General features: G+C 38.5%; 2 protein-coding genes across 2 annotated transcripts; one reads left to right on the top strand and one right to left on the bottom strand.

The window, feature by feature from the left end:
• The first annotated feature begins 721 nt into the window (after positions 1-721).
• Positions 722-13,722, top strand: cdhr5a (cadherin-related family member 5a). The gene is made up of 14 exons (XM_044356977.1): positions 722-1,121; positions 2,514-2,686; positions 2,850-2,909; positions 3,084-3,173; positions 3,258-3,344; positions 4,608-4,712; positions 4,794-4,979; positions 6,275-6,365; positions 7,239-7,336; positions 7,472-7,678; positions 7,782-7,895; positions 8,009-8,075; positions 9,472-9,632; positions 10,736-13,722. The coding sequence occupies exons 1-14, from the start codon at positions 1,031-1,033 to the stop codon at positions 11,324-11,326; spliced, it is 2,121 nt and encodes a 706-aa protein (XP_044212912.1). The 5' UTR covers positions 722-1,030; the 3' UTR covers positions 11,327-13,722.
• Positions 13,723-14,938: 1,216 nt separating this feature from the next.
• Positions 14,939-25,103, bottom strand: ctsd (cathepsin D). Its single transcript, XM_044356965.1, has 9 exons — positions 24,939-25,103; positions 22,014-22,170; positions 20,198-20,321; positions 19,359-19,477; positions 19,079-19,278; positions 17,699-17,821; positions 16,985-17,129; positions 15,832-15,930; positions 14,939-15,512 (listed from the first exon to the last, which is right to left on the bottom strand). Exons 1-9 carry the CDS (start codon positions 24,998-25,000, stop codon positions 15,351-15,353), a joined length of 1,191 nt encoding a protein of 396 aa, XP_044212900.1. The 5' UTR covers positions 25,001-25,103; the 3' UTR covers positions 14,939-15,350.
• Between the last annotated feature and the right edge of the window lie 1,620 nt (positions 25,104-26,723).

Below are 26,723 nucleotides of genomic sequence, written 5' to 3'. Positions count from 1 at the left end.
CTTTCATTTCAATAAATCTTCAAATGATCCAATATTTCAGCTAAAATCAAAGATTAGATAAAAAGTCCAAAAACTGAAAACAGATTTGTGTATCAGAACTTTGTTTTTTCTTCTTTCCTCTCCCATTAATCATCTCACGACCCCTCAGATTTATCTGCTGACCCTTTGGAGGGGCCCGACCCCTAGGTTGGGAACCACTGGACTTAACTAGCTAACTGTATATAAAGTAGTTGAAACTAGCTCCACCTCCAGCAGCTACAACAGTAACATGCTGCTCTAACACTGATGCTTCACTATTAATAATCTAATGATGTCATATATAATAATATATCAGTCAGAGGAACCAAACCACTACTTTTACTGCAATACTTTAACTACATCAAGCTCATAATACTTATGTACTTTTACTGCAATACTTTAACTACATCAAGCTCATAATACTTATGTACTTTTACTGCAATACTTTAACTACATCAAGCTCATAATACTTATGTACTTTTACTGTAGTAGGATTTTTCATGCAGGACCTTTACTAGTAATGGAGTATTTTTACATTGATGTATTGGTACTTTTACCTAGTAAAGTATCTGAATACTGTACATATATATCTATGTATGTATATGCAGGATGTAATGTATGATCACCAGTGAATTTCACATTAACAAACAGACGAATATACAACTTTAAACAGGTCTGTCTAACCTGAAGAGTGTCAAGCATGTGAGAAATTTTTCCAGCTGCTAACATTCCTCTACTGGATTCCTCCCAGAATGCAGCAGGGCCACCAATACAGAGTGACCCGTCCAGCTAAAACAGATGCAAGTATTTTTGTGGGAGGCTGCAAGTCCTCTGCTGGCAGGCGCTTAATGCAATATGTGCCCGTAAGATGAAGTCACAAACATTGCAACTGTAGTCGACTCCCACTCGCCGGGCAGCACAGACAGGGCATTATGTGGACGAGTACCAGCTGGTACCACGGGCTCCTCATCCTCCTCAGGACTTCATTTGTTGGTGCGTCTGAAATCAGGACATGGAACTGAAATCAAAGAGCAAACCTGTGAACGTTCTCCTCGGATGCGTCGTCGCCGTCTGCTTTTGTACAGTTTGTCCGGCTCAAAGACGTGAGTAGAGCTCTGATTTCTGCTGAGGGCGTCATCGGTTTGCTGGTGAGGGCAGGAGGGGAGCGGTGGATGTTGATGAGGCTGCTGAGAGGGAGAGTTCATGTTTTCAGTTTTTTGGTCTCTTAAAGCAATGGTTCCCATGAAGCTTTATCTGTTTGTGAGCCTGTCATGTCAAGAACTAAAGAGTATTTTTTCTCCTGAAGAGAAGAAAAAATAAACATAACTTTATGCAGTAGAAATCTTAATTTTCTCTTTTATTCCTTTAATCATCTGGTGACCCTTCAGATTTTGGGCCCTCTGAGGGGGTCCTGACCCACAGGTTGAGAACCACTGCTTAAATACTCACTTTTTCAGTGGACTGGTTTATGTTTAGCACTTGATGCTGACGTTAAGATTTGATTTACGACTAAATCTAGATTAGGTTAAGTATTAAGATGAGAGTTATTCAAGGCTCATTTCATAAACAGATCACCTGCACACTGACAAAAACAAACAGAAGAGGCTTCAAAGATGCAAAAGATTAAATTTATTTCATGTGTACAAAGTGACACAGTGAAAAAAAATTGACAAAAAGTGTTCAGTCAAAGGACCACGGTGAGCAAAAAGAGTTTCACATGAGCTGATCAGCTACCACAACTTGTTCTTAACCATTTATTCAAGGTTTCCTGCTTTGCTCAGGCAACTGCTCGGGGGCCAAAGACCCCTAGACGCCCCAAAAAATCTATGGTTCACAGCATGTCAGTTGGTTTTGGGGGGAATTAGCACGACTTAAACACAATAACTAAGACAGGTCGAGCATTATTACCCAATTTTTGGGTCCTAACTTGGGAGTCTGTGTCAAAATCTACATTTAAAACCTTTTTTTTTTCAGCTACATTACACTCACATGGTGCATATTCCTTTACAAAGTTGTATTTAATCAAATTACCACAAAGTGACACACAGAAAACTTCATGTAAGGTAGTATTGTTCCAGCACAGGAGCACTGGTTAGTCTCTGGGTCTCTCTGGTGCTGTTTGTATTGCACTTAGTGGGAAGTTGGAAGGGACACAATGTACACAATAGAGTCAGGCAGTTAATAAGGGAACAGCAGCAAAGTTATACCTTGGAGCACCCAAACAGGTTAATCCAACGATGGATGTTCTGCAGTCGGTTTAGTTTTAAGGTTAAGAAAAGCGTTACAGCATTTAGTAGAGAAGTTAGGATATAAACCTCGTCAGTAAAGGCCCTAAAATGACAGTTTACTCATCTGTGTGGGTGCATAGGCGTGAGTCAGGTTTCACAATTGGTCTTTAAGGATTGTAGAGGTCAGTTGTATCCCACTTAATGGTGTTCATTGTTACTCTTCTCTCTAAAATCTGATTTTTCTGACTCCTCTCACCTCTCTTTCAGTTTGCACGGTGCCTCCTGGTCCTGTGACGGTCGCAGAAAACAACACGGCTGACGTCCAGTTGGTTAAAATCATCTCCAACAGTGATGTAATACTGACAGTCGACGTGAACCCTGACGATCTGTTTTACCTGAAAGGGAACGCCTTGATGGTGAAGAAAGGACTGGACTATGAGGTAACGAAGCCCAAACAATACTGCAACTATACATATATACTGATATTAAAGCAAAAGTGCTCCTTGAGTGTTTATTTATTGTCATATGACGATGTAATTATCAGTATTTGTGTTAAACTTGAGATGTTTCTTTAAACTTCATGTAACTGGTTTGTGTTTTTAGTCATTGTCCACTTCAACTCTGGTGGTTTGGGTTCGGTGCAGCAGAGCAGGCTCCACATCAGTGAGTACATCAGTCGCAAACACAAAATCACCTGTTAAAGACGCAAACAGTAATCTAACGAACCAAGCAAATGCATTTTAAACAGCTGCCATGAGTATTTATTGGTGCTCGGATGATTTAAACAATTTATCCTGAGCATCAGCTCTGATCTGATTCTTCTTCTCTCTCTTCAAGGTGAGAGAGTCTGTTGAAGTTTTGGTTGAAAATGTGAACGATAACCCTCCGAACTTTGCACAAAACCACTACATACTAGAAGTGAATGAGGTGAGCGGCGTTCCAGATGTTCATGTATTTACAGTTTGTCTCACTTTGTGATCTGATGTTGACTCTGAGTTTTGTCTCCTGCAGCTCACTGCGGTCAACACCAGCATCGGACTGATAGAAGCTACAGATGTGGACTCAGAGCCGCTGTACTACCGCTTAGAGTCTGCAACGGTGAGATCATATCTGCTGCAACCATATAGTGATTGATCTCACTGGTTTTATTCTTTTAAAGCAACATGAAGATGAGTAGAAAGTTATTTTGAGTGATGGAAACATCAAAACGTATCTACTGTACGTTTATTTGTTTATTAGTAGGTGACAATGCAACATTGGTGCATTAACTCAGCAACTAATTTGTTCCTGTAGTCCCAACATAACAAAATAATTCTGTCCTTAAGATGTATTAAAGTCCTCCTCCACTCAAAAATGTTTTCTTCTTGTTCCTTCAGTTGGATGTTGTTCTCTTCTCTGTGCAGTTTGTTTTCATATTCATCTGCTGAAGGAGGAAAGTTTCTCTGTGCTCATCAACAATCTCAGTCTATAGATCCCTTCCAGATATGTTTTAATACAAAACTCTGCTTGAACTAATAAATTGTGTCTGATGTGGTTTTTCCACACATAAAAAGTTTGGTTAACAAATTAAAAAATCTTAAAATCCTCCTTCTCTCTCATTAAAAATGCAGAATCTATAAAAATGCAAATATCTTTCATTTAAAAAGTTTAACTGCAGGACACAAGATGTCTCCTCCTTCACTGTAAAGTCTATTCTCAGTGTTTGTGCTCTGGAGGCTTCAAGTTTCCACATCACACTTGTGTAAGTCACATACTGGACCACGATTGGCTCCAAACTAGTTGTGATGTCACAAATCGTGATTTAAGGTGAGCACAGAGAAACTTTCCTCCTTCAGCAGATGAAGGTGAAAACAAACTCTGTACGTACGGCACCAGTCAAAAGTTTGAACACACATTCTGATTCAAGTGAGTGGGAAGGTGTGTCCAAACCTTTAACTGGTTTCTGCACAGTGAAGAGGACAACGTCCAACTGAAGGAACAAGAAGAAAAACATGTTTTTGACTGGAGGGGGACAACCAGTTTGGAGCTGATCCTGATCCAATATTCAACTTACACAAGTGTGATGTAGAAACTTGAATCCTCCAGTGCACAAACACTGAGAATTAATTTTACAGAGACGTAGGAGACATCTTGTGTCCAACAGGAAAACTTTAGAAATTAAAAATATTTATAAATTTATAGATTCTGGGTTTCTCAGTGAGGGAGGAGATGTAACCAGGTAACTTTATATTTAGGTGGAAAAAACATATTAGAGAAATTATTATTCAAAGCAGAGTATTTTTACACGTCTTTACCATTTTTTACTCAGATGACAATCAAATCTACAGCCTTTTATTTCTCTTTTTCTGTCTGTTAAACCAGGATAAATATTTCCGCCTGGAGAACATCAACACACCGAAGATACTCGTCAAAAGCATCATAGACTACGATGTCGTACAAAAGATCTCTCTGGTTTTACACGTACAGGTACAATAATCATTAAAAAAAAGCATCAACGTCCAGGTAAAGTCTGCTTCTCTTTGACCTTTGACCTCTAAAATGTTTCAGGACACGTTCAACGGTTCAGCCTCCAACGAGCCCTTCTTCACGTCCGTGGCCTCCATCACGGTGCACGTGAAGGACGTCGATAACCGGCCGCCGTGGTTTCAGCCGTGTACGAGGACCAACTTGGGAATCGCCAAACTGTGTGTGAGCGGCGGCTACAGAGGCAAAGTCAATCTGACCGAGAAAGAGGTGAGTCTGCTTTCAAAGACGCTTTATGGTTATAGATTCATGAAGGGAAGACTCAACGTTAGGTGTGTGCGTGACTTGTTGTTCGACCACAAGCCTCCAGAGTCTCTACTGGAGCGATGAACACGGCTGGATTAACCTCCTCTGAGGCCCCGCGGCAAAAGTTTGTTGTTGGGCCCCTTGAACTCCACTACACATGATAGTACTCTAGAGCTGGAATGATTAGATGATTCATCAATTTGTCAACTGACAGAAAATTAATTGGCAGTGATTAATTATTAATTTTAATTAGTAATTGATAAATATATTAAGTCATTATTTTAACACAAAAATGCCAAAATTCTCTGGTAGCAGCTTCTCAAATGTGTATATTTGCTATATTCCCTCAACAGCTTTGGGCTGTTTACATCTTAACTTGGGCTTCAGGGAATAATGATCAGCATTTTCCACAATTTTTTGACATTTTCATACACTGAACAATCAATCGATTAGTAAAGAAGATAATGGTCAGACCTATTGATAATGCAAATAACTCTTGGTTGCAGCCATACAGTACTCCTATGCCCTCAGTTTTGAAATCTTGCACACACATTCATCATCTCCAGAGGATCAATCATACTGACTGATCCCCTCTAGCGCCACTAACAGATTCACATTTATGGTTTTTTGAGTGAAATGTCTCAACAACTATTGGATGGATTATCATGAAATCTGGTGCAGATATTCATGGTCCCCAGAGGATAAATTGTAACAACTATGATGATCATCTGACTTTTCCTGTAGCACCATCAAGTTAAATTTCAGTTTTGTCCAATACTTTGGTTTATGACCAGCCTCAGCTGTACTCTGTGTTTAGTGCTAGTGTTAGCATGCTAATGGGCTAAACAGAGATGGTGATCATGGTAAACATTACCTGCTTAATCTGTGCAAACATTGTCATTTTCTACATGTTAGCATTTTGAGGTTAGCATTTAGCTCAAAGCACTGTTGTGTCTCAGTAGAGTCTCAGAGATCACTAGCATGACTGTAGACTCTTTAGTTGTCAGCCATGTGTTGAAGTTGAACATCAAATGCTGTAACCTCCAGTATCTTGGAACTTGAGCCACTGTCGAGGGCAACTTCTGCTCATAGACAGCGGAGAGGGGTGTTGATGAAACGTTAAAAAACAGTGAACACACTTGATCTATAACTATCCCTGGGATGACACAAGCTGAGAGCTCATCAGATGTTTGCTTTTATAGGCCTGCCAGTGAGACATACCTGTATAAATGAATACAAATGATGATTTTAATCCACAGGAAGGGCCGTTGATGCTGGAGCCCGGCCCGGTGTTCGCCAGAGACGGAGACAAGAACAGGAGCGAGCACATCAGCTACAGAATACTCAGAGGTTTGAACTAACAAACAAACTTTTATTTCCATCTGTTTCATTTGATTCTAGTGGAGATTAATTGGTCATTTTTGTTTATGATGATATCAGGTTGTTGACATATACCCACCAACGGCCGTCCGTTCTGTAGCCTTTGTTGCTAAGGTTGTTTGCGTTGTCCACTCACATGTTTTGGATTTCATTTGCGATCGAACATGTACGAGTATGAGAGACATTTGGAGTAAAGAACGGGAAAAGCAAGTGAAATGCTACTACTGTTTGTTTATGTAGCCAGAGGAAGCTTCCTGAAGCTGACCAATCAGAACAGAGTGGGCTCATCAGGAGGCGGGGCCTTAAAGAGACAGGAGCTAAAACAGCCTGTTTCAGACAGAGGCTGAACTGAGGGGCTGCATAAAGAGCCAGTATATGTTCTCCTTAAGAATTAATCCCCTATATTCATTGCCAAATACAAACAGGTAAAAGAGGAATAATAATAATAATTCAAAATATTATTCAAATTAAGGTACAGCTAAAGATACTCCTATTCCTATTATATTTACTATTAATAATAATAATAATAGTACATTTTATTTATATTAATTTAAGACGATTTACTCAAACAGTAATACAACAGCCCTGCTATAACTCCAACCTTCATGGAGTTTAAGATGTTTTTATTGAAACAGTTTGTTTATTTGTGATTTAAGGTCATTTTCCAGACTGTAGTTGGTGATGCTGTTTGATTGTTTGGACTTATAAGTTGTATCAGTGAGGACAGAGTAAACATTAGAAAATATTCTGATTGATGCATTGATATATTCATGTTCCGGCTACAGATCACAGTGTTGCTTTTCTTTTTATCTGTTTCTTATGATGTTTTTCTTTCATACTCAGGAAACGAAGGAAATATATTCCAGATTGATGAGGAAACAGGAAACATCACCATGGCTAAAGCTGCTGATATTGTCGGTCCAATATCTCTCACTGTTCTGGTAAATAAATCCAGTCTGGAACATATTTTCAGATGAACAAAACAATACAACTTATAGATTTTACTTGATTGATCAGACAAATTAAGACTTGAACATCAGTTTCTAACACACTTCTCTTGACCGTGGACTTGTCAGGCGTCACAGGTGACCAACAGGGATCAGTTCGCGGTGACGCAGGTGACCATCGATGTGATGAAGAAGAGCAGGAACCCTCCTCGCTTTGAGAAGGAACGATACGAGGGATTTATCTATAGCAACTCCGTCCCTGAGAGCATGATCCTCCGAGACCGCAGCACCAACCGGCCCTTCAGGGCCCGAGCCCGGGACGAGGACTTCGCCACTGTGAGTGCTCTCTATGTGGAACTGTGTTACACCTCCCATAATAATAAAATAATAATAAAATTCTTAAATAAGTTTCTTTTGTGCATTTCTCTGTGTGTGTCAGGGTTTGAATCCAGATGTGAAGTATGAGGTGCAGTACAGCAGCTACGTCAATGTGACTTCAGACGGTTTCGTGATCCTGAAGAGAGTTGTGAAGACGGAGTCCTTCGCGCTTCAGGTGACTGACGTGAAAACTGACAACTTTTTAGAAGACAATAAAGCATCTCTGTTCACATTCACTGACACTTTACTGCAGTTTTCTAAACTGTTAAACTGTTTTTATGAACGCAGCTCAGAGCAGTGGACTCGACGACGGGGGAGTTTGGTACAGCGGCCCTCTCTGTTCAGGTCATACCTGGTAAGACCGTCAGTTCATTAGACCACTGTTGTTCTCTGTGATACTTACTGCTCATTTACAATAACATTAAAATGACATCATGTCACTATAGCAACAATAAACAGCCAAGAAGTGTTTATTTTTTCTTACATATATATGTCTTTACTATCACTTTCTAACAAGCAGTATATATTTAGTAGTGGTATCTTGCATCGACTGTATATAAAGATCCCCAAAAGTGAAGCCAAAACATCTGGATCGCCCCCTGGTGGCTGGCTGCAGTATAGGTCATAAATCCCGCCCCCTCCATGTTAGCGGATGAGACATGACCCAAACTAAAAAATCCAACTGCATGTCAAATATATTTTTTAGGTTGTTCTTATCATGCTGATGTTTGTCCAAGTGCTCATTTTTCAGATAAGTTTGTTTTTAATTAGTTATTTGATGACATAAAGGGAGGGGGGGGGTGACATCATGATTGACAGCTGTAACAGCCGCTCTCAAACCTCCGTCCCGACTACTGCACAGACTCTGGCTCTAATGGCAGCTCCCTAAAAGGAGATACTTTGGTTTCACTTTTGCATAGCGGCAGGAAGTGGAGACACGTCATCCATATTTACATACAGTCAATAGTATCTTGCTCTATTGGGTCCAAAAAAGCGCTACAAAATAAATTGGTCCCGGATTTTTAAATGATCTCACCCCCTTTCCCTCCATACAGTAACTGGTGTCTATTTTTAGTGAGTCCTGTATGTTCAACCATAACATACTGTGAGACCTCAATGATAATTATACGTGTTTTTGGATTTATTCCTAAACATAAAACATAATCTTCAGACTATTTCTTGTGTTACGAACACCTTTAGTTCAAAACAAACTTATTTTAAGAGGTGAACCCATCATGTACAAATCTCACTAATGAAAAAAATCTCAAAAATTGGCCTATAAATTATATCATATCTTACACGGATCTTACTGACTATTTACTTTTAACATTCTTGCTGTTGTCACATTATCATTTTCTTGATTTGTCCTCAAATAAACTCAAACAAAAATACGCTTTAGCATTTTCACACACTTTAAATTAGAGACGACATTTCACACCAAACTTATTTTTAAATTACAAACCCTTAAATAAGCAAGAATCAGAAGCAACATATCTAACATCACATAAAAGCAACAGTTCACTGAATCTTTGGTGGGAAATGTCTGCACAACTACATTTTAAATGTCACACATTTTGTGTTCCCACATATGAATGAACAGTCCTTCTATCACAGGTTGTCAATATGAAATTAGATTTTCCTAAATATCGTCAGGTTTATACATATATGCACGTTTTTGTCTGTTTGTTTGTAATTCAGTATATTTAGTATATAAATTCTGCAGGTGTAATTTTCACCTGTCCTCTCTGCAGCCGTCGCCATCCCGTCTCCTTCAAACATCGGCTACCGTGCGGGGGACATGGCGCTCCTGGGGCTGATCATGGCGGCTGTGCTGGTCCTCTGCTTCATTGTGATTGGCTTCTTGATTTCCCGCTTGTGGAAGGGAAACACCAGCATGGACAAAATATGTGAGGTCAGTACTCTTCATGTTTTGAGCTATAAAATCCAAACTTCATTTGGAAACACTGGCTTCACATCAGGTCTTTAAACAGCCATGAATATTATTCTGTTTTTGTTTTGTTTTGTTCACGTCTTTCAGGTCCTATTTTATTGTGCTATATGTCACTATGTGTTCTCATATTAAAGGAACAGTTCGACATTTTGGGAACTACGCCTTTTCACTTTCTTGTTGAGAGTTAGATGAGAAGATTTGTACCAATCTCCTGTCTGTGTGTTAAATATAGAGCCAGGAGGAGTTTTATATTATTATATATATTAGTATTAGCTTAGCATAAAGACTGCAAGCAGGGAGAAACTATCTAGCTAACTAGCTATCCTGACTCTTAGTAATGTTCAAAAATACACCTACCAGCACCTCTAAAACTCACTTAAATGCTGTAACTTGTTTTTTTTTACTCTGTACACAAACAGAAATGATAATATGTGGTTTTTGAATAGGTGGTGTAACTACAGTATTTCTTGTTTTGTGTAGCATCTCCACCTAAAAACACTATTTTTTTACATTAGTTTGTGTGCAGGTAAAGAAATGACATTTGTATTACTTTTATTTTAGAATCTAATTGATTAATTGTCTTAGATTGGTCTCATTCATTTTATTTCACTTATTTTGGGATTTAGACAGATAGATTTTATTCATGGTATCACTCTGGTATTGTGATGTTGGTTATATGGAGTTATGAAAGTAAAAACACTTTCAAATTATTAAATAACTTTCAGCAGTCAATAACTTGTTAAATAAAACATTTTTTCCCCTTTGAAACTATTAATTTATTATTTATTCTGGCTGTGAAGAAGGACACAGACGCACCTCCGTACAGTCAGACGTCAGAGAAAGCCTCAGCTGTTTAATGCCTGCATGTTCAGAGCTCCTCCTGTGTGGCTTTGATGAATATTTATCAGCTGAAATCCACAGAAGGGCTCTGTGTTAAAACAGAACAAATGAACCTAGCTCACTCTTGGGAACCACGGTGGCATCTGTAACATTGAACAATGCCTCAATATCCTCTATGCTTCATTAACTGCTGTATTAATGAGGGGTCTCTCTCCTGCCTGTAGTGTTTTGGCTCCTGTCTGAGGTCCGACCAGCCCCGCACCGGCCACAGAGACTCCCTGCAGTACACCAACGACGGCTTCCAGAACGAGGCCGACCAGAGCCGCGGGGGATCCAGGCGCTGGAACAACGCTATCCCCAGACGGAGCACCTTCCCCCAGGGCCGGAGCCGGGTCATCCCCCTGGAGAGACGGAGCCGCCACTGCTCCTCCTGCGGCGTCTTCACCAACCACGTCCCCAAGGGGAGCCCATCGGTGAGGCCCTCCAGGAGAGGCAGAGGAGACGGGGACGAGTACAGCATGAGGTCCATCCTGACCAGGAAGAAAAGGAAGGAGGGGCAGAAGCAGGTGTGGTTCAAGGAGAGCGAGGACTCCTCGGACATCGAGGTGGAGATTATTCCGGACACTGTGGGCCGGGTGGAGGAGGAGACTGAGGAGGAGTTGGAAGGGGAGGTGGAGATGGATGGAGTTGTCAGAGACCCGGCAGCCCCACGGAGAGAGTCTGACGGCGGGGAGGAGAGCCAGGGCACAGAACCCAATGACGATGGAAATACCAACTCAGACAGAGAGAAGAGAGGCCAGGAGCAGGAGGGCTGACAGCAGAGGTCAGAGGTCAAACTCGAGTCAGAGGGAAATGTTCATGAAACTGAGCAGAACGCTGTTTGTTTTCTTGTCACTTTTTGGATATTACAGCCTCCAGCAGAGGTGTCAGCAGTCCAGGATGAAGATTCAACATCTTGGGATATTTGCCAAACCTCAACAACAGATTCAAGCATCCAAAAAGTATTTATTTGCTACTGTGAGTATCTTAGAATAGTGTTTAAAAATATATAGGTTTGACTAGCATTGGCCGACATGACGATATATTCTGTGAAATGATGAACAGAACTTTCTATGACTTTTATACCAAGATGAACCTTTAAAGGATAATTGCAGAATTATACAACTTGGGTCTTATTTTCATAGTTTTGGTCATGATATCAGTTGGTAATAACAAACTCATCAAGTTAACTGAAGATATTGCAGCGACATCGCTACAACAAATTTAAACGTGGTAAAAAACACAAGCAGTCAGACGATCAGACTTTAAACACACCACAGGTTAACCAAAAAGGTGGGAAACAAAAGTGAATGTTATAACATCCATCACAATTTACAGATAAACATCCTGTGTCAACTTTGACCTGACGTAGTTGCCACAGTTTTCCTGTGAAGTGAGGAATTATTACCAATATTTCAGTTGTGCTCAGTTTCAGTTTGGGATAACTGGCATGAATTATTGTCCACACACCCCATCAATACACACACACACACACACACACACATACACACACACACACACACACACACACACACACACACAGCTTTTTGTGTCAGTTAAGACTCAGCAACACTCAGAAAGTGTCGTCACACATATTTCATGTGGTGCTGAAGGAAAGAACTTATGAGGTAAAACACAGTACAAGATGCAGAGAGTTCCAAAATAATAATCTATAAAGTTAAACTGTATAATTATTATTCAGCTTTTTTTTGCACATCGTATCGTTTGAATGTGTTTGCTGGCCTGGTGCTGGTCTTGGTTTATTTAAAACTTGCCAGATCGTCTGATTATTAGTGTTTTTGCCCCTGATGACATCTTTGTAGGATGTTGCTGTGATCTCAACAATAACTTTGGTGAGTACAATGTTATTATAACAGACAAAACTAAAGTAAAACCCAAGTTACAATAAACCAGAATTATCTTTTAATAGCTCTGGTTTCATTAGACCTGTGGGCAATGTCACAAATTGATAAGAACCCTTTTTCAAGTTCTAACTAGCTTTATTAGTGGTTAATAAATAATTTATTAATGCCTCATAGATACAGTATTAAAAAAAAATACTATTTTGGTTGCCAGGTTTCACTTTCTAATAAGCCATCAGCAAAAGTTTATATTCTAAATGTATTATAAATGTTAGTAAGTTATTAATAATCTACTCATATAATAATCTATTAAATCTGCAGTTATAAATGTTAATAAGTTGTTTAATGAGAGCTAGCAGCTCTGTGAAGCTGTATATAGGCACAGTGATGCTTTCAGGTAAGAATGCTAACATGCTGATGTTTTTTAGTTAATGTTTACTATAATGTTCACCATCTTAGCTTAGCGTGTTAGCATGCTAACATTTGCTAATCAGCGCTAAATAAAGTACAGCTGAGTCTGATGGGAAACTAAGTGCTAGCATCCTCTGCAGCTCTTTTCCAGAAAGTCAGAGGTAAAAAGGTCCATTAAGGAGATTTTATTTTAAACCTGGCAACCCAAAAATTGTTCTTATTCATACCTTATACCTGATTTATAAAGCATTGATAAATGATTTATTAACCATTAATAGGAGTGCCTTTCTAGAAAGTGTTGGAGTCATTTAAATGTTTTGCATGTGTTTAACTCAGTTTATTATCCAAAAACAGACATTCCCATTTTCTCATGTTATTGGTTTGTTTATTCCTTTTTTTTTTAATTGAGTTCCTTGGAAATTTACTACATCACAATATACAGTAGCCTGTCATTATTACTATATAAAATGACATGGACCAAGATAGATTTTGTCCATATCACCCACTCCTACTTCCAGTCAGGTCAGGACGACAGATGACAACATGAGTCAACCAAAGGGCCCCAAAACTGATGGATGTTTCTGTCTGCGGTGACGGCGGTCGCTGTAGTGCTGTTATGATTTCTGTCTCACTCTGCACATATTCTGTACAAACGTTACTAAACTGAACCAGTAGTGTTTGGATTTTACAGTGAGAGAAATATGTGAAGACAAACTGTATCTACTGAATACTAAACAGCTGAGAAGACTTTTATATGTGGACTGTATTTTATTGAGCAGGTTAAGTACAATAACTACTGTTATGGATAAATCTTTGGTTAATGTATATTTGACTTTTTGTACATTAGAGTGATGATGATGTAGAAAGAATAATAAAGTTTGAAGGATTTGTTGAGTTTATAAGGAATCGCTGGTTATAAATTATTTTTTTCTGTGCAAATGATTCACATCTGTCACCTTTAGGATGTTTTAATATTTAAAGGAATAGTTTGATAATTTGGGAAATGTCCATGTATTTTCCTGTTGATACCACTGTTTATTCTTTATTTGGATCCTCATTAGCTTCCACATAGCGGTCGCTAGTCTTCCCACACTGATAAATAAAACAAGAAAAAGAAAAAAACAAGTCAAATCTAAAGATCAGGAAATGAGTGAAATAACTAGACAAAAGTAGACGATACAATCTTAAAAGCACTCTCATTTGTGTCTGTTAAATATAAAGTTAGACAGTTACAGTTAGCTTAGCTTAGCATAAAGCCTGGAAACGGGGGTAAACAGCTAGTCTGGCTGTGTCTGAAGCTAACAAAATCTGCCCGCTTCTAAAGCCCACTAGTTAACATGTTATATCTTGTTTTATAAAAGCTGTGTTTTAGATTTATGAGAGGGTTACGAGCAAGACTAGTTCTTAGCTGACACAGTCACTTCCTGGAGTTTCCACTGGTTGCCTGGCAACCTCCAGGAAGTCACTGCTACTGGTAAGGATCTTAGTTTGGCATATAAACCCCTGTTAATCCACATCATGTTGTTTTTACACTGAGGTTCTTCTAAAAGGAGATAAAACATGTTAATTAGCAGATGTCGTTGCCTTTAGACAGAGGCTGGTTATCTGTTTCCAGTATTTGTGCTAAGCTACGCTAACTGGCTGTTGGTGATAGTGTCACATTACAAAGTGAGTAAATGTATTTCTAAAAATGTTGAACTGTTCTTTTCAACATTAGGTTTGAACACATTATCTCATGTCATTAATGTGTTCAAAAACCTGAAGTGACATGTTGTGGTTTTTTAGGCTTCTGTGACTATTTCTCATCAGTGAGCAGTGACTTCCTGTAGTCTTGTTACCCTGAGGTTGCCAGGCAACCAGCAGAGGGTCAAGGAAGTTACCATACTTGGCCAAGAAATTGTTGGGAAATATGCTCATGAAGACAGTGTTTATGTTAAACTAAACTGGTGCTGGCTGCAGCTTAGATATGAGAGAGAAGTCAATCTTCTCATCTAACTCTCTGCAAAAAAGCAAATTACAGTATTTCCCAAAACGTTGTACTATTCCTTAAGACAACTAGGTAAAACTGATTGCTTTTTACCCATTATTAAATCAAAATAACACAGAAGACACAAATTATCTTTTTAAAAGTGTTTATTCAGGCCAATCACATTAACATACATCCCAAAGGTCCACAAGCTTCACCCTAAAATGCAAATTAAAATCGTTCTGTTTAAAACAGGTCCCTGATTTAAAAAAAAAAAAAAAAAAAAAAAAGTTCACTAAAAGATGTTTGATGTTTGAAAAGGTCACTACCGATACAGTCAACTGATCCCTGATCAAATACACACACATCACACAACGTATCAAATCTGCGGTTTCTCACTCTCTGCAAGAAATCGTAAAAACTTCAGATCAGTGCATTTCAACTCTACACAAAATCTATTGCTAAATACTGTTTGATTGCAAAGCAACAGAAAACGTGTGCAGCACAGACTTTCGTCTTCCAAAACTTGGACTTTTAGCTTTGCTCGCATGCAGGATGTGCTTATTTGGACTTGGCAAAGCCCACCCTGTTGTTCTCTCGGTCAAAGACGGTGTAGTACTGGCCGATGAATACATCTCCCAGAATCCACAGGGGCCCAGCGGGGGGAGGGATGTCCAGACCCATGAAGCCACTCAAACAAATCGTCTTTCCAGCCTGGGCCACCTGGATACATGGAAGGAGACACACACAGTCAGAGACAGGGTGGCTATAATGTTACAGTAATATAAAATAATAACCTTTAACATAAACCTGATAATCTGAAAGTGGCTGTGTGACAAATCAGGAAAAACAAACATGGATCTCTGTAATCTCTCCTCAGACAACAAACCAGCCTCCTCCTGGGCTTTGCCAAATGAAACAAAGCTGCACTTGTTTGGTTTCTCATGACGTAACACACAGTCACAGGGTTGTATTGTTTACTGCAGGAGCTGACTCTCTGTCGCCTCCTGCTGGATAATAATAAAACACACACAGTTCTCACCTTGAGGACGTACTGCTCTCCGGTCAGAGTGTAAGGCTTTCCGCCCAAGTTGAAGGTGATGACGGGCAGCGACGGGATCTTGTCACAGTTCACCATGTACTGAAACACAAACGGCGTTCACTTATTAGTACAATAGACATGACTGGAAAATAAAGCTGCAACATAAACACAGTAAATAGACAGTAAAGCCAACACTTTTTTATTTAATCTTAATTTATTGTACTGTATTTTTCAAACTTATTCAAAACTTTTTATATCCTAAAAATATAAAGTAAATCTTATTGTATATGTCTGGTGAACCAGATGTGACTCTTTCAGTGTGAGGTAGACAGTAAATTCAGCTAAAACTCAACTTGGCTAAACGAGGATTTCTCTAAACCTGCAAAACTGACTCAACATGTTTCTGAGTCTTGTCTCTGCTTGTCGTTTCCTCCGAAGCTGAACTGAATTGTTTGAATGAAAAGTTTTCCTGGGAAACAAGGTTGGGCTACTGAATCTGTAGTGAATTCAAATTTGTGCTCAACTTCTTATTTGCTACAACTTGGGAGTAAAATTAATGAATTTACATCATTAATTGTTCTACAATACACATTTCATAGTGACATAAAATGCTGATATTTTGAAAATATGCTACAGCAGATCAGGTTTTAGTGTAGCTGTGAGGAAATAAGGCTTCTATTTTTTTTATTATTGTCAACAAACCATCAGTGTGTTAGTGTCTCTCTACCAAAGCCTGTCGGTTCCTACTGAAGACTTAAATCTCACAAATGTCTTTCCACTTTTAGAAAAGGTTCAGTAGTTTCCTCAAACAGCTGCCTACTGTAGGTTTTAATAAACAAAGAGGAGCAAATGCATCATTTTCTCCTCTTAACAATGGCTGGTCTACTAACCCTGCTGTCGGAAATATTCACTACAGCACAGCTCTTGTTTTTATGGATGAATAAATGAAACCTTTGAACCTTTGTGGGAAATAGATTAGTGTGTCACCCAGTGAAACAGTGTGACTCAGTGACATATTTAACAGCTGTTGGACAACAGAACAAAGAAGTAAGTTATATCAGACTTTAGACACACACTCAGAATGTGTTAGAAACCCACAGGAAAACCACAGAATACCAGTAAAACTGTTCCTTTAACAGCAGCACTATCTCACCTCTCCCTGGATGAGCGGAGTGGCTCCGATGGCCTTCTGCAGGGCTCTGACCTCCGTGGCGGGGCCGGTGATCAGAGACGTCCCGGTGTCCACGATGGCCTCACAGCCGCTCTTACACAGACTCAGCTGGCTGCCCACGGCCATCCTGTCAAAAAAAAAAACACACACATCAGTATCCAACATGTAATCTCTGTATCATGTTGGGTTTAGGACATTACACACTGAAGCAGACCTGTGATTAAAGCTGCAACTAACATTTATTTTCTTTATTTACTAATCTGGTTGTTATTTCTTCGACTATCTAGTCTATAAAAAAGTGAAAAATGGCTCCCAGAGCTTAAGGTGATGTCTCCAGATGTCTTGCTTTGTCAGACCAACAGTCAAAAACCAAAAGATTTAATATGATGTAAAACCAAGAAAAGCAGAAAATCCCACATTTGAGAAGCTGCAGCCAGCAAATGTTTGACTTAATGACAACTACTGTCTGTGAACGACTGGTTGACTAATAGTTTTGTCATCTTCAATCTCCAAAATAAAAAATTAAAAAAAAGGTTTGTGTTTTTAATAAACCATCTAATAGCTCAACAGTCTCTTAGAAACACACTGATGTTTTTGTCCTCAGTGTTGCAACCTGCTGCTGTGTTCGTCATTGTAACCAGGCAGAGAAACTATGACAACATCACCAGATCTGAGGGTGTGGAGTAACATTCTCACCCGTCCATGTGGATCTGCCAGTAGGCCTGGCGGGTGATGTTAACGTAGTTAAATTCTCCGGTGTAGTACTTGGGGTCGGTTCCTCCCAGCAGCAGCTCACCGCCGGGCTCGGTGTCCGGGTTCCTGACAGACACAATGAGGTTAGTGTGTCGTTCTACAGAAATTACCAAAAAAAACCCACAAAAAAAAACCCCAAAACATTTCCTTGTTCAGCCTCGGTGGCGTCAAGCTGTGCAGATAGTTCTGTTTTTTTAGATGTTTACAGTATTTGTCTCCCAGTTACTCATTTCCTCACCCAGCAGTTATGGAGCAACGTTATCATTCATTTGCAGTCGTGTTTCTGTCCTCTTACTTGCTTCAATGTCAAATTAAAAGTCAAAGTTAAATTCCAATTTTAATGCCAAACAATCATGACATAATAAATTGTCTTCTACAGCATCTATCTATGTTAAATTTTGGTCAACACCTACTCTTGGAATGATACAGTTAAGGTCGAATCATAACTTTAGAAGAGCAACAAGAATATTGGAACAATAAATGTCATCATATGTTTTCTACTCTGAGTGAGTGTAATCACCATGTTTGTGAGAATGAACCACCTGCACATTAGTCTCATGTGTTATCAGTGACCCTAGTCTGACACCAGTGATGGCTGCTTGTGTAAGAACTGACAGATTCATGCTCCACACTCCAAACCAGCTGGCGGCAACATAGCAGTTAAGTTATGCTACGTTAGTGCTGAATCATTAGTGCGTTATCAGTGCTCTGTTAGCTAGAAAACAAGCTAACTAGGACTTTGACTAAGTATGATAGCGATACCAATACAGTGCCAATGTTAAGCTAATGTTTGTTTAGGCAAAGACTGAACTGCAGATGGAAAAAAAAAAAAAAAAGAGAGGATTGTAATGAAAGAAGTAGCACAGGTTCCTTCAGTGTGTTTACAGTTTAGTGTTTCTCCAGTAAGCTGATTTCTTAAATGTCATGTAAATGAGAAACCTGGTTTCAGTAATCTGGGTAGAGGATTAGAGAAACCTTATTTTTCTCTGCCATCTAAACACATAACCAGGTTTCTAATCTGCTTTTTTATGAATATGCATGTTCAGGACAAAAGACTGCAAACAAACTAAACTTTAACTAAATCTAACAGAAACTAACCAGTAGAAGTCTAAATAAGTTGGTTTCCACCTCTGAACATCTGACTATTTCAGTAGGAGAGAAACCTGGTTACTGATCAGCTGCTTGTATAAACAGATTTACAGTAACCAGGTTACTACACGTTCCCATGGTTACCAACATAACTCGGTTTCTCTGAGTTAACCCGGTTACTTAACTGCATGTAAACACACTTAGCAACATGCTACAAGCTCTCTGTTCTCCCACCTGTTCAGGTAGAAGGAGAAGACGTTCTGCTCCACCTTCTTCTGACTCATGATGTTGTCAAAGACCGGCGCCACGCCGTCCACAGAGATGCGTGGGTAGGCCATGCCGAGGATCCCGTCGAACTTGGCTGCGATGAAGGCCACGCCGGGCTGCTTAATGGCCTCCCCGAAGAGCTGGCTTTTAACCGATATGTCCCCGATCTAGAAAAACAAACATAAGTTCACATAAAACTCCAGTGAAGCTACAGTTTACTGTGACGCTGACGTGTGATGAAGCTTACTGTGCATGTGTCCTGACTGAGGTATCCTGACAAACTGCCGGTTCCATACTGGATGGCGAAGGCAGTACCGTTCTTCACGTATGAGCTGGACTTAGCAGAGTTATATTTGTGGTGAAGCACTGCAAAAAAGCAAAGAAAGAAATGGAAAAGATGTTTTATAATATTAACCTTCATTTAACCGGCTCACACTGTTGCTGCCTGACATAATAAATCAGATCATGCAAAATATATCTCAAAATATATTAAAATATCAGAGTCAAATATGCTGATAAAAAACACTAATAATATTATTAATACAGTCATATAAAATATTACATCCTAGAGTCACTTAAGACTCCTTAAAATCAACCTGGCAGCTGTCCAGATCCATAAAATAAGTGAGTAGGACTAATCTTAAACAATAACTCAAGGAGACACATCCAGAGTCTAAGATGTTACAGTTAAGTCAAAAAAAACAAACTAGGGCTGCAATGAACGACTAGTTTCATGATTTCTTATTTTCTAGATTAATTGTTTCGTCCAAAAAGTGTCAGAAAACAGTATAAAATGCTCGTTAATATGTCTCTAGATGTCTTATTTTGTCTGATCAACAGTCCAAAATCCAAAGATATTCAGTTTACGATCATTTATGACACATAAAAGTCACAATTGAGAAGCAGAAACCTGCTAATGTTCACATTTTACCTTAAAAAAAAAAAAAAAAAAAAAAAAAAAAGATTATTCAATTTTCAAAACAGTTGCTGTTGATCGACTAATCGTTGCAGCTCTAGTTACATTTTACAGACTATCTGCACTTCAGAGACGTCATTCTACAGCTGACATGTGTCTGCAGGACTTACAGCATGCGATGTCTAACAGGGAGCAGTGAACGGAGGGAACCCACAGGTTGGAGGAACCGGTGTCAAACACCACAGTGAAGGGCTGAGGGGGGGTTCCCAGGCCGATCTCACCGTAATACTGAGCCTGGTCCAAAAAAAAAAAAAAAAAACAGAACAACATGAATATAATCATCAATAACAACAACCATCAGTATCTTGAGAGCTTGTAGAGATTTAGTCGTATTATTCTGGAGCTAATCTTACCCACTCAGGAGAAGAGATTACAGTAATCTGTCATTTTTACCCGCAGCAGAGAAACAAACCAAGCAGGTCTAATTATTTAACAACGTCAAAAAGGTCTGATTGTACAAAGCGAGTTTACCAGACAAACCGAGGAATCTGAAGCCTCACAGCTGCTGGTGTCAGTCAGTCAGTGTCAGTGGGACTCAGGTCAAATTGTTTCTGAGTCATGTCAATAAATCAGCCGTTTAACTTTCACAATTACACCACAAAAAAACACAAACGATTACTTCATACGTCTTAAAAAAAAAAGAGGAAGTTAAGTTTCACTTCCTGTGACTGAGAGCCGTCGTTTCTAAACGCTGTGTGAATTTTGTAAAGTCATTCAAGCTTCACTGAACTTCCCTTTTTAACAGCAGCGTGTGTGATTTATGCTGTAATTAGAGGCTGATTTGAGATTATAGCAGGAAACACATTTTTTCACATATGTGTGTCGGTATAATGGTGTTAAAAATGACTTAAAAGTTACATTTATGTCAAGAAACTTTACGTATCAGCAGACAGTTTCAATAGAAACTATTTATTTGGTAGAAAGTAATTCCAGTAAAATGTGTTCAAAGTGAAGTCTGTGCACTATTTAGAATAAAGGAGACACTGAATCTGGAAGAAAACGTTGCTGTTATAAAGTTTTGAATATTTAAAGACGGACAAATAAAACTATCTGCATGTTTAGATTCATAGTTTTTTTTTAAATTCAAGTCGGGTGAAGTGACCCTTTAAACAGCATGTTTATGTGATTGCGAGATCTTCAGCAGAGATCTGAGTCACTATTTTTCCCCAATATGGCCGAAATCTGGATGAAGGCGACAGTGTGAAGCCAGTTCTTTAATATTTGTTTAGTATTTCACCATCGAACCAGTTATTTACTGGTTTGGACTGTTGGGAAACCTGTTGAAATATATCAGCTTGAGAGAAGATTATCACGTGTTTGCTCTATTATTTTCACTATCAATTGATCTGTCTTGATTAATAGAATAGCTGATTAGTTATAAAAATGTCAGAAAATGGTGAAAAATGTTTCCAAAAGCCTGAGACACGACCTAAAATATCTTATTTTGAGTCCAGAGCTCATGTTCCTCCCATTAAAATCTTTCAAGGCTGACTCAGGTCATAACTGAAGATAAGGAGGTATTGCCTGATAGTTTAGTAACACTGAGCAAACAAACAAACAAACAAACAAAGGCCTGTCAGCTGACGAGGATCAACAGGTCAGGTGTCGACACTGAGTCAGCTGTCACACGCTAAAGGTTCCTGTTTTATCGGTTTCATCACTCTAGATGTGATGTTAGGATTCATCAGAGTGATTCAGCCTTTCTAAAACAGCTGTGTGTGCAGAAGATTTACTTGTCATGACAGGCAAGTCTCCGTTCATCTGAGGAGGATTTACAGAAAAAGGCGGTCACCACACAACAGGACCTTTGTTGCGTCCCCCCCCCCGCCCATGCTCGGCTTTTAGCTTCCAAACAGGGTCATTAGAGAAAGTGAAGACTTATAAAACAGGTGGACAGGTCAGCAGGGTTTGGAGAGAGATGCTTACATCAAGGTAGTTCTTCAGGGTTTCTGGAGTGGGTCCATTGCTGCTCGGGAAGCCGAGGTTGTACTTAAGGGACTGTTTGTCGGCCAGAAGCTCCTCCGCTCTCTTCCCCGAGTCTGTCAGCTCACGTCTGATCGAACGGAATTTCTTTAAGGGGATTCTGCGTGAGAGGAGAAACGTTGAGAAGATACACTGAAGTTAAACTGAAATAATCAACACGACCTGCAGCCTTGAAGATAAGACTTGACCCACTTTTTAAAACACTTATCAGCACGCAGTATCACTCAGAGTGTTGCAACATGAAAGCTGCAGCAACATTAAGTTAACATAACTTCACCGATCTGATCGTTAAATCTTCTATCAAGTCGTTTTATTGCTCTAAACTTCAGCGACTTGCAGTATCAGCGCAAGATTCATTAAGCCTGATAAATACCGGAAGACTCTCCGTCGCCGTATTATCACTCTTAAGAGTTAAAAAAACAGGAAGCAGAAGAGTCATACGAGAGACCACAGACTGAAGGGAGGCTTCACTTTTATTTTTAGCGCGTAGCTCGATCTGCAAAGTCACAAACGAAAGCTGCAACTCTCGATCCTTTCTATGAATTTATCACTTCTTTTTAAATCAAAATCACAGTGTGTGTGACTGCAGTTATTAAATCACAGGAGGTGCAATATTTGTTAAAGGTGAAATATCATTTTAAATGAAACATTATAAATACCAGAAGGCTGTAGAGACTTCCTGGACTACACATCATATTCTACAGACTTAAGGAAACATCTGTTCGGTGCAGATCGCTGCAATAATCCAACCATAATCATTTTAATGTGTTTGTTTAATGAAAATGTGAATAATAATGTAAAAATGATCATTCCCTCTAATATCACAAATCATATCACAGTTGCAATTTCAGTAAAAATAATCGCAAAAAGATATTTTTTTCAAAGTCATTCAGCCCTAAATAGAAGTTAATAAGTTATGATTAATCATTTAGCCTTTAAAATGTCCCATATTAGGAGAAATGCACCCAAAACTATTTCTTTAAATTGCTTACTTACATAAAAACGAGTAAAGATTTATTCATATTTATGCACTTTTTAAAAACAAAAGTTGCTTCGTGTGCTTCACAATAAAAGCACAAAATATCAAACATGCAGGAAATGAGCAACAAAATATAAACAACATTAGCAAAAAAAAAAAAAAAGCAAAATATCTGATTTCAAAGTTACGCAGCAAAGACAGATGAAGACATTTCAAGAGTCTAAATCATCAAATAGACAATAGTTAAGAGACATTTTAGCTCCTATATGGACAAAACAATTCAGATTCCTGATAAGTAATAATTCAAAATGTTTAACTCCGCTGACTGAGCGAAGGGAGAAAGTGCGACACTGGAGTTATTTGCTCCAGATACTTTGTCTTTACAGGACAGGAAGCATCATTTTTGGCAGCTTGACTGAAGTATAATTCACAACAGAAGTCTCTGTGCAAAAACACAAAAACATCTCCCAGTATTTTGGAAATACATATTTGTTGTTTGCTTTAAATTCTGCCTGATAAACGACTAAAATGGGTACATACCATCATAATTAAAGTCTATGTATACGTGTTGATTGACAGAGAATTCATGTGCAAATAACTGATGACTCATTTCAGTCACTTTACAAGCAAAAATACCAAAAAGTTAAAAAATTTGCTGTTTTTCTTCAACATATTAAACAGTCAAGTGATTATCTGAAGATTTTGGCCTTTTGGTCGGACAAAACAAGCAAATCAAAGTCATCGCTGTAGGCTCTGAGAACATTTTTCCCACTATTTCACAGATAAATGATTGATCAATAATTAAAGTGATTGATAGTCGCAGCCTCTAGTCTTATGTTTTATGTTTGACTGGTTCTGTGACTGGAAAGCTGCAGGAGAGCAACAGTTAACTTGGCAGCTACGGTTTACAGGTGTGATCAAGCCTCACCCTTTATTCTCCTTCACTATAACACACCGTTCATGTTTGGATAGCAAACATGTATGACTGCGAACCTCAATGAGCAAAACAAAAGCCTTATATTAGTCACTTTTATACTCCTTCCTGTCACAGACACTCGTCTCAGTAGTGTGAAAAAAACACACCAGTATCATGAATGGAAACATGTTGGGAAACATTTCTTTTGTCTGCTGAAAGAGACGGTTTAAAGAAGTGCTGGGATCAAAGCAACATGCTTAACTTGATGTCACAAGATCAGCTCAGTAGGGATTGTTACAAAGAGAAGATCACATGCACTGAAGAGACAGAGACTGATTTAGTATTACTGATCATTAACACTGTGCTGATAGATTTACTGCTCATATATTTTATTATGCAGGTCGTAGTGGATGGCGACGGCGGTGTAGTTGAGTGCATTATATTGAATGGTGTTCCTGATATTTTGTCCACTCCATTAACATACATGAGGGCGAAATATTATGAACACTTTTCAGTATAATGCACTCCAGGAAACCACCACTACGACCTCAATTATAAACATAAAATAGATTTATATAATTACATAATTTACACATTTCTTCATTCTAGTAGATCTTTACTTATAACGTGCATTTTTTTTGTATTTTACACTTGCTTTAGCAATGTGTTCCTCATGCTAATAAAGCCTCTTTGAATTGAATTAGCGATTATTAGTAGAAGAGACAATAAACTAGCAAACGTTAGCTAGCTATAAATATGAAGCAAAAACAAATGATTACTTTAAAGCTGTGGCGCTTCTACATTAAAGACACACTAGGTTTTATATGTGCAATTTGACCCGTTTTTCCGTCGTAAAGTGTTGGGTAACAGAGTTAACATGGTGTAAGTTGGAGGCTCGCTAACGTTACTTCACGTAACTCGCGCTCACGTTGCTTAAAAAAAATGTATTAACGGTTATATATATTTTTCTTACCGGACAAGAGCGTCGTTGGTCAGAGCCAAAGCCGCGAAAACGAACAGGAATAAACTCCTCATTGTAATAGTCGCAGGACCACAGAAACCATGAACAACTACAATGACTGAGCAGAACAGCTTCTTGTCGACAAACAACCGACTTTTATCAGCTGACTGGAGAGGAGTCACCGTCACGTGAGCCTCAATCTGTTCATGAATGGCGTCACTTCCTGTTTTTTTTAAAGCTTCCTGTTTTTTTTTGTGTTTTGAAACAACAGTCAGGTGTCTGAATGAACAGTGAAAGAGGTTTTCCTCGCTGGAATCGTTCCTCCTGTTCATACTGGCTGTTAAAAGATCCTTCATATGTGTTTTTAATGTAAATGATGGAGGACAAAATCACAGTGTGTTTAAAAGTTGATGTGAAGCTTAGATGAGGCTTCAGCAGTCTGAGTTAGTCATATCAAGTAGATATCTGACACATTTACAGTCTTTTTAGCATCAAGTTCCCTCTTTGTGTTGTGGTGGAAGTATAGCAACAAACAGAGGGACGTTGGCACCAAAAAGACTGTAACGTTGAAAGATATCTACTTGATTTGACTCATTTGGACGGATGAAGCTTCATATTAGCTTCAGATAAACTTTTAAATACATTTTTGTCCTCCAACATTTACACTGTAAGTGCATTATGAAGGGATCTTCTAATGGTCAGTATGAACAGGAGGAATGATTACAGCAAGAAAAACATGTTTCAATGATCATTTGGGCTCCAGACTGTTGTTTTAAGACAAAAAAATAAAAAAATTGTGAACCCGTCCTTTAGGTCCTGTATTGAAAATCCTACTTAAAAAATAATAATTTGATTATCAAAATAGTTGCAGATTGATTTTCTGATGACCAACTAATTGATTAATTGACTAATTGTTGCAGCTCTAAATTTTGACATAGGAAATAAAATTTATGACTTTGTATCTTAACTTTTACACGTTACCTCATCATTTTGACTTATGAATTCAAAATATTGGCTTATTATTTCACTTTTGACTTAGTATTTCACAAATTTGACTTAGAAAATGTATTATCTCATAATCATAGTATCTCATAAGATGAACTTAAAAGATCCAAAGATTTGACATTATCGCATTATTTTGACTAAGAAAGTAAAATATTTGTATCTCATAACTTTTGATTCAGTGACTCATTGGCTATATAACTATAACCTTCACTTAGTACCTCATAATTTTGACTTACCATCAATACTTTTATTCATATCATCCGTTTTTTCCTCTTTCTCTGCCAGAAATGAAAATGAAATCTATCAAACATTTTTGATAAAATGAGATGTCTTGTTTTTAATCATATTTATATGACTGGTTGTTGTTTGTTTATTATTCCAAACAGACACAATGACACTATTGAAACAATGAGCTGCCTTTCTTTAAATACATTTAATGGGTTATTAGACATTTAGGGCATTGTTATCATGCATCATATACTTCAAACACAATATACTGTTTATATTCCTGCTCCTGTTGTTTTTGTTACAGTTTTCTGCCTCATATTTACAGTCCAAATAAAGCGAGAGGTCAACAGCTGACACTGATTCATCAGGATATGTACAGTCGACCAAAAGGGGGAAGAACCTTTGTGACAAGCACGCTTTTGAAGTGCAGGTGTTTCTCTTGAATATTTCTATTTTTGGAGATTTTTATACTTTTTCCTCCACTACAATTCAGATGGAAATATTTTACTTTTTACTCCACTGCAGATATTTATCTGTTGGCTGTATAAAAATCTTGTAACCAAC

This window comes from Thunnus albacares, chromosome 1 (genome assembly GCF_914725855.1).
Source record: "Thunnus albacares chromosome 1, fThuAlb1.1, whole genome shotgun sequence".
NCBI lineage: Eukaryota > Metazoa > Chordata > Actinopteri > Scombriformes > Scombridae > Thunnus > Thunnus albacares.
Note: the sequence above shows the minus strand (reverse complement) of the source record. Positions and strands in the feature narration are given on the sequence as shown.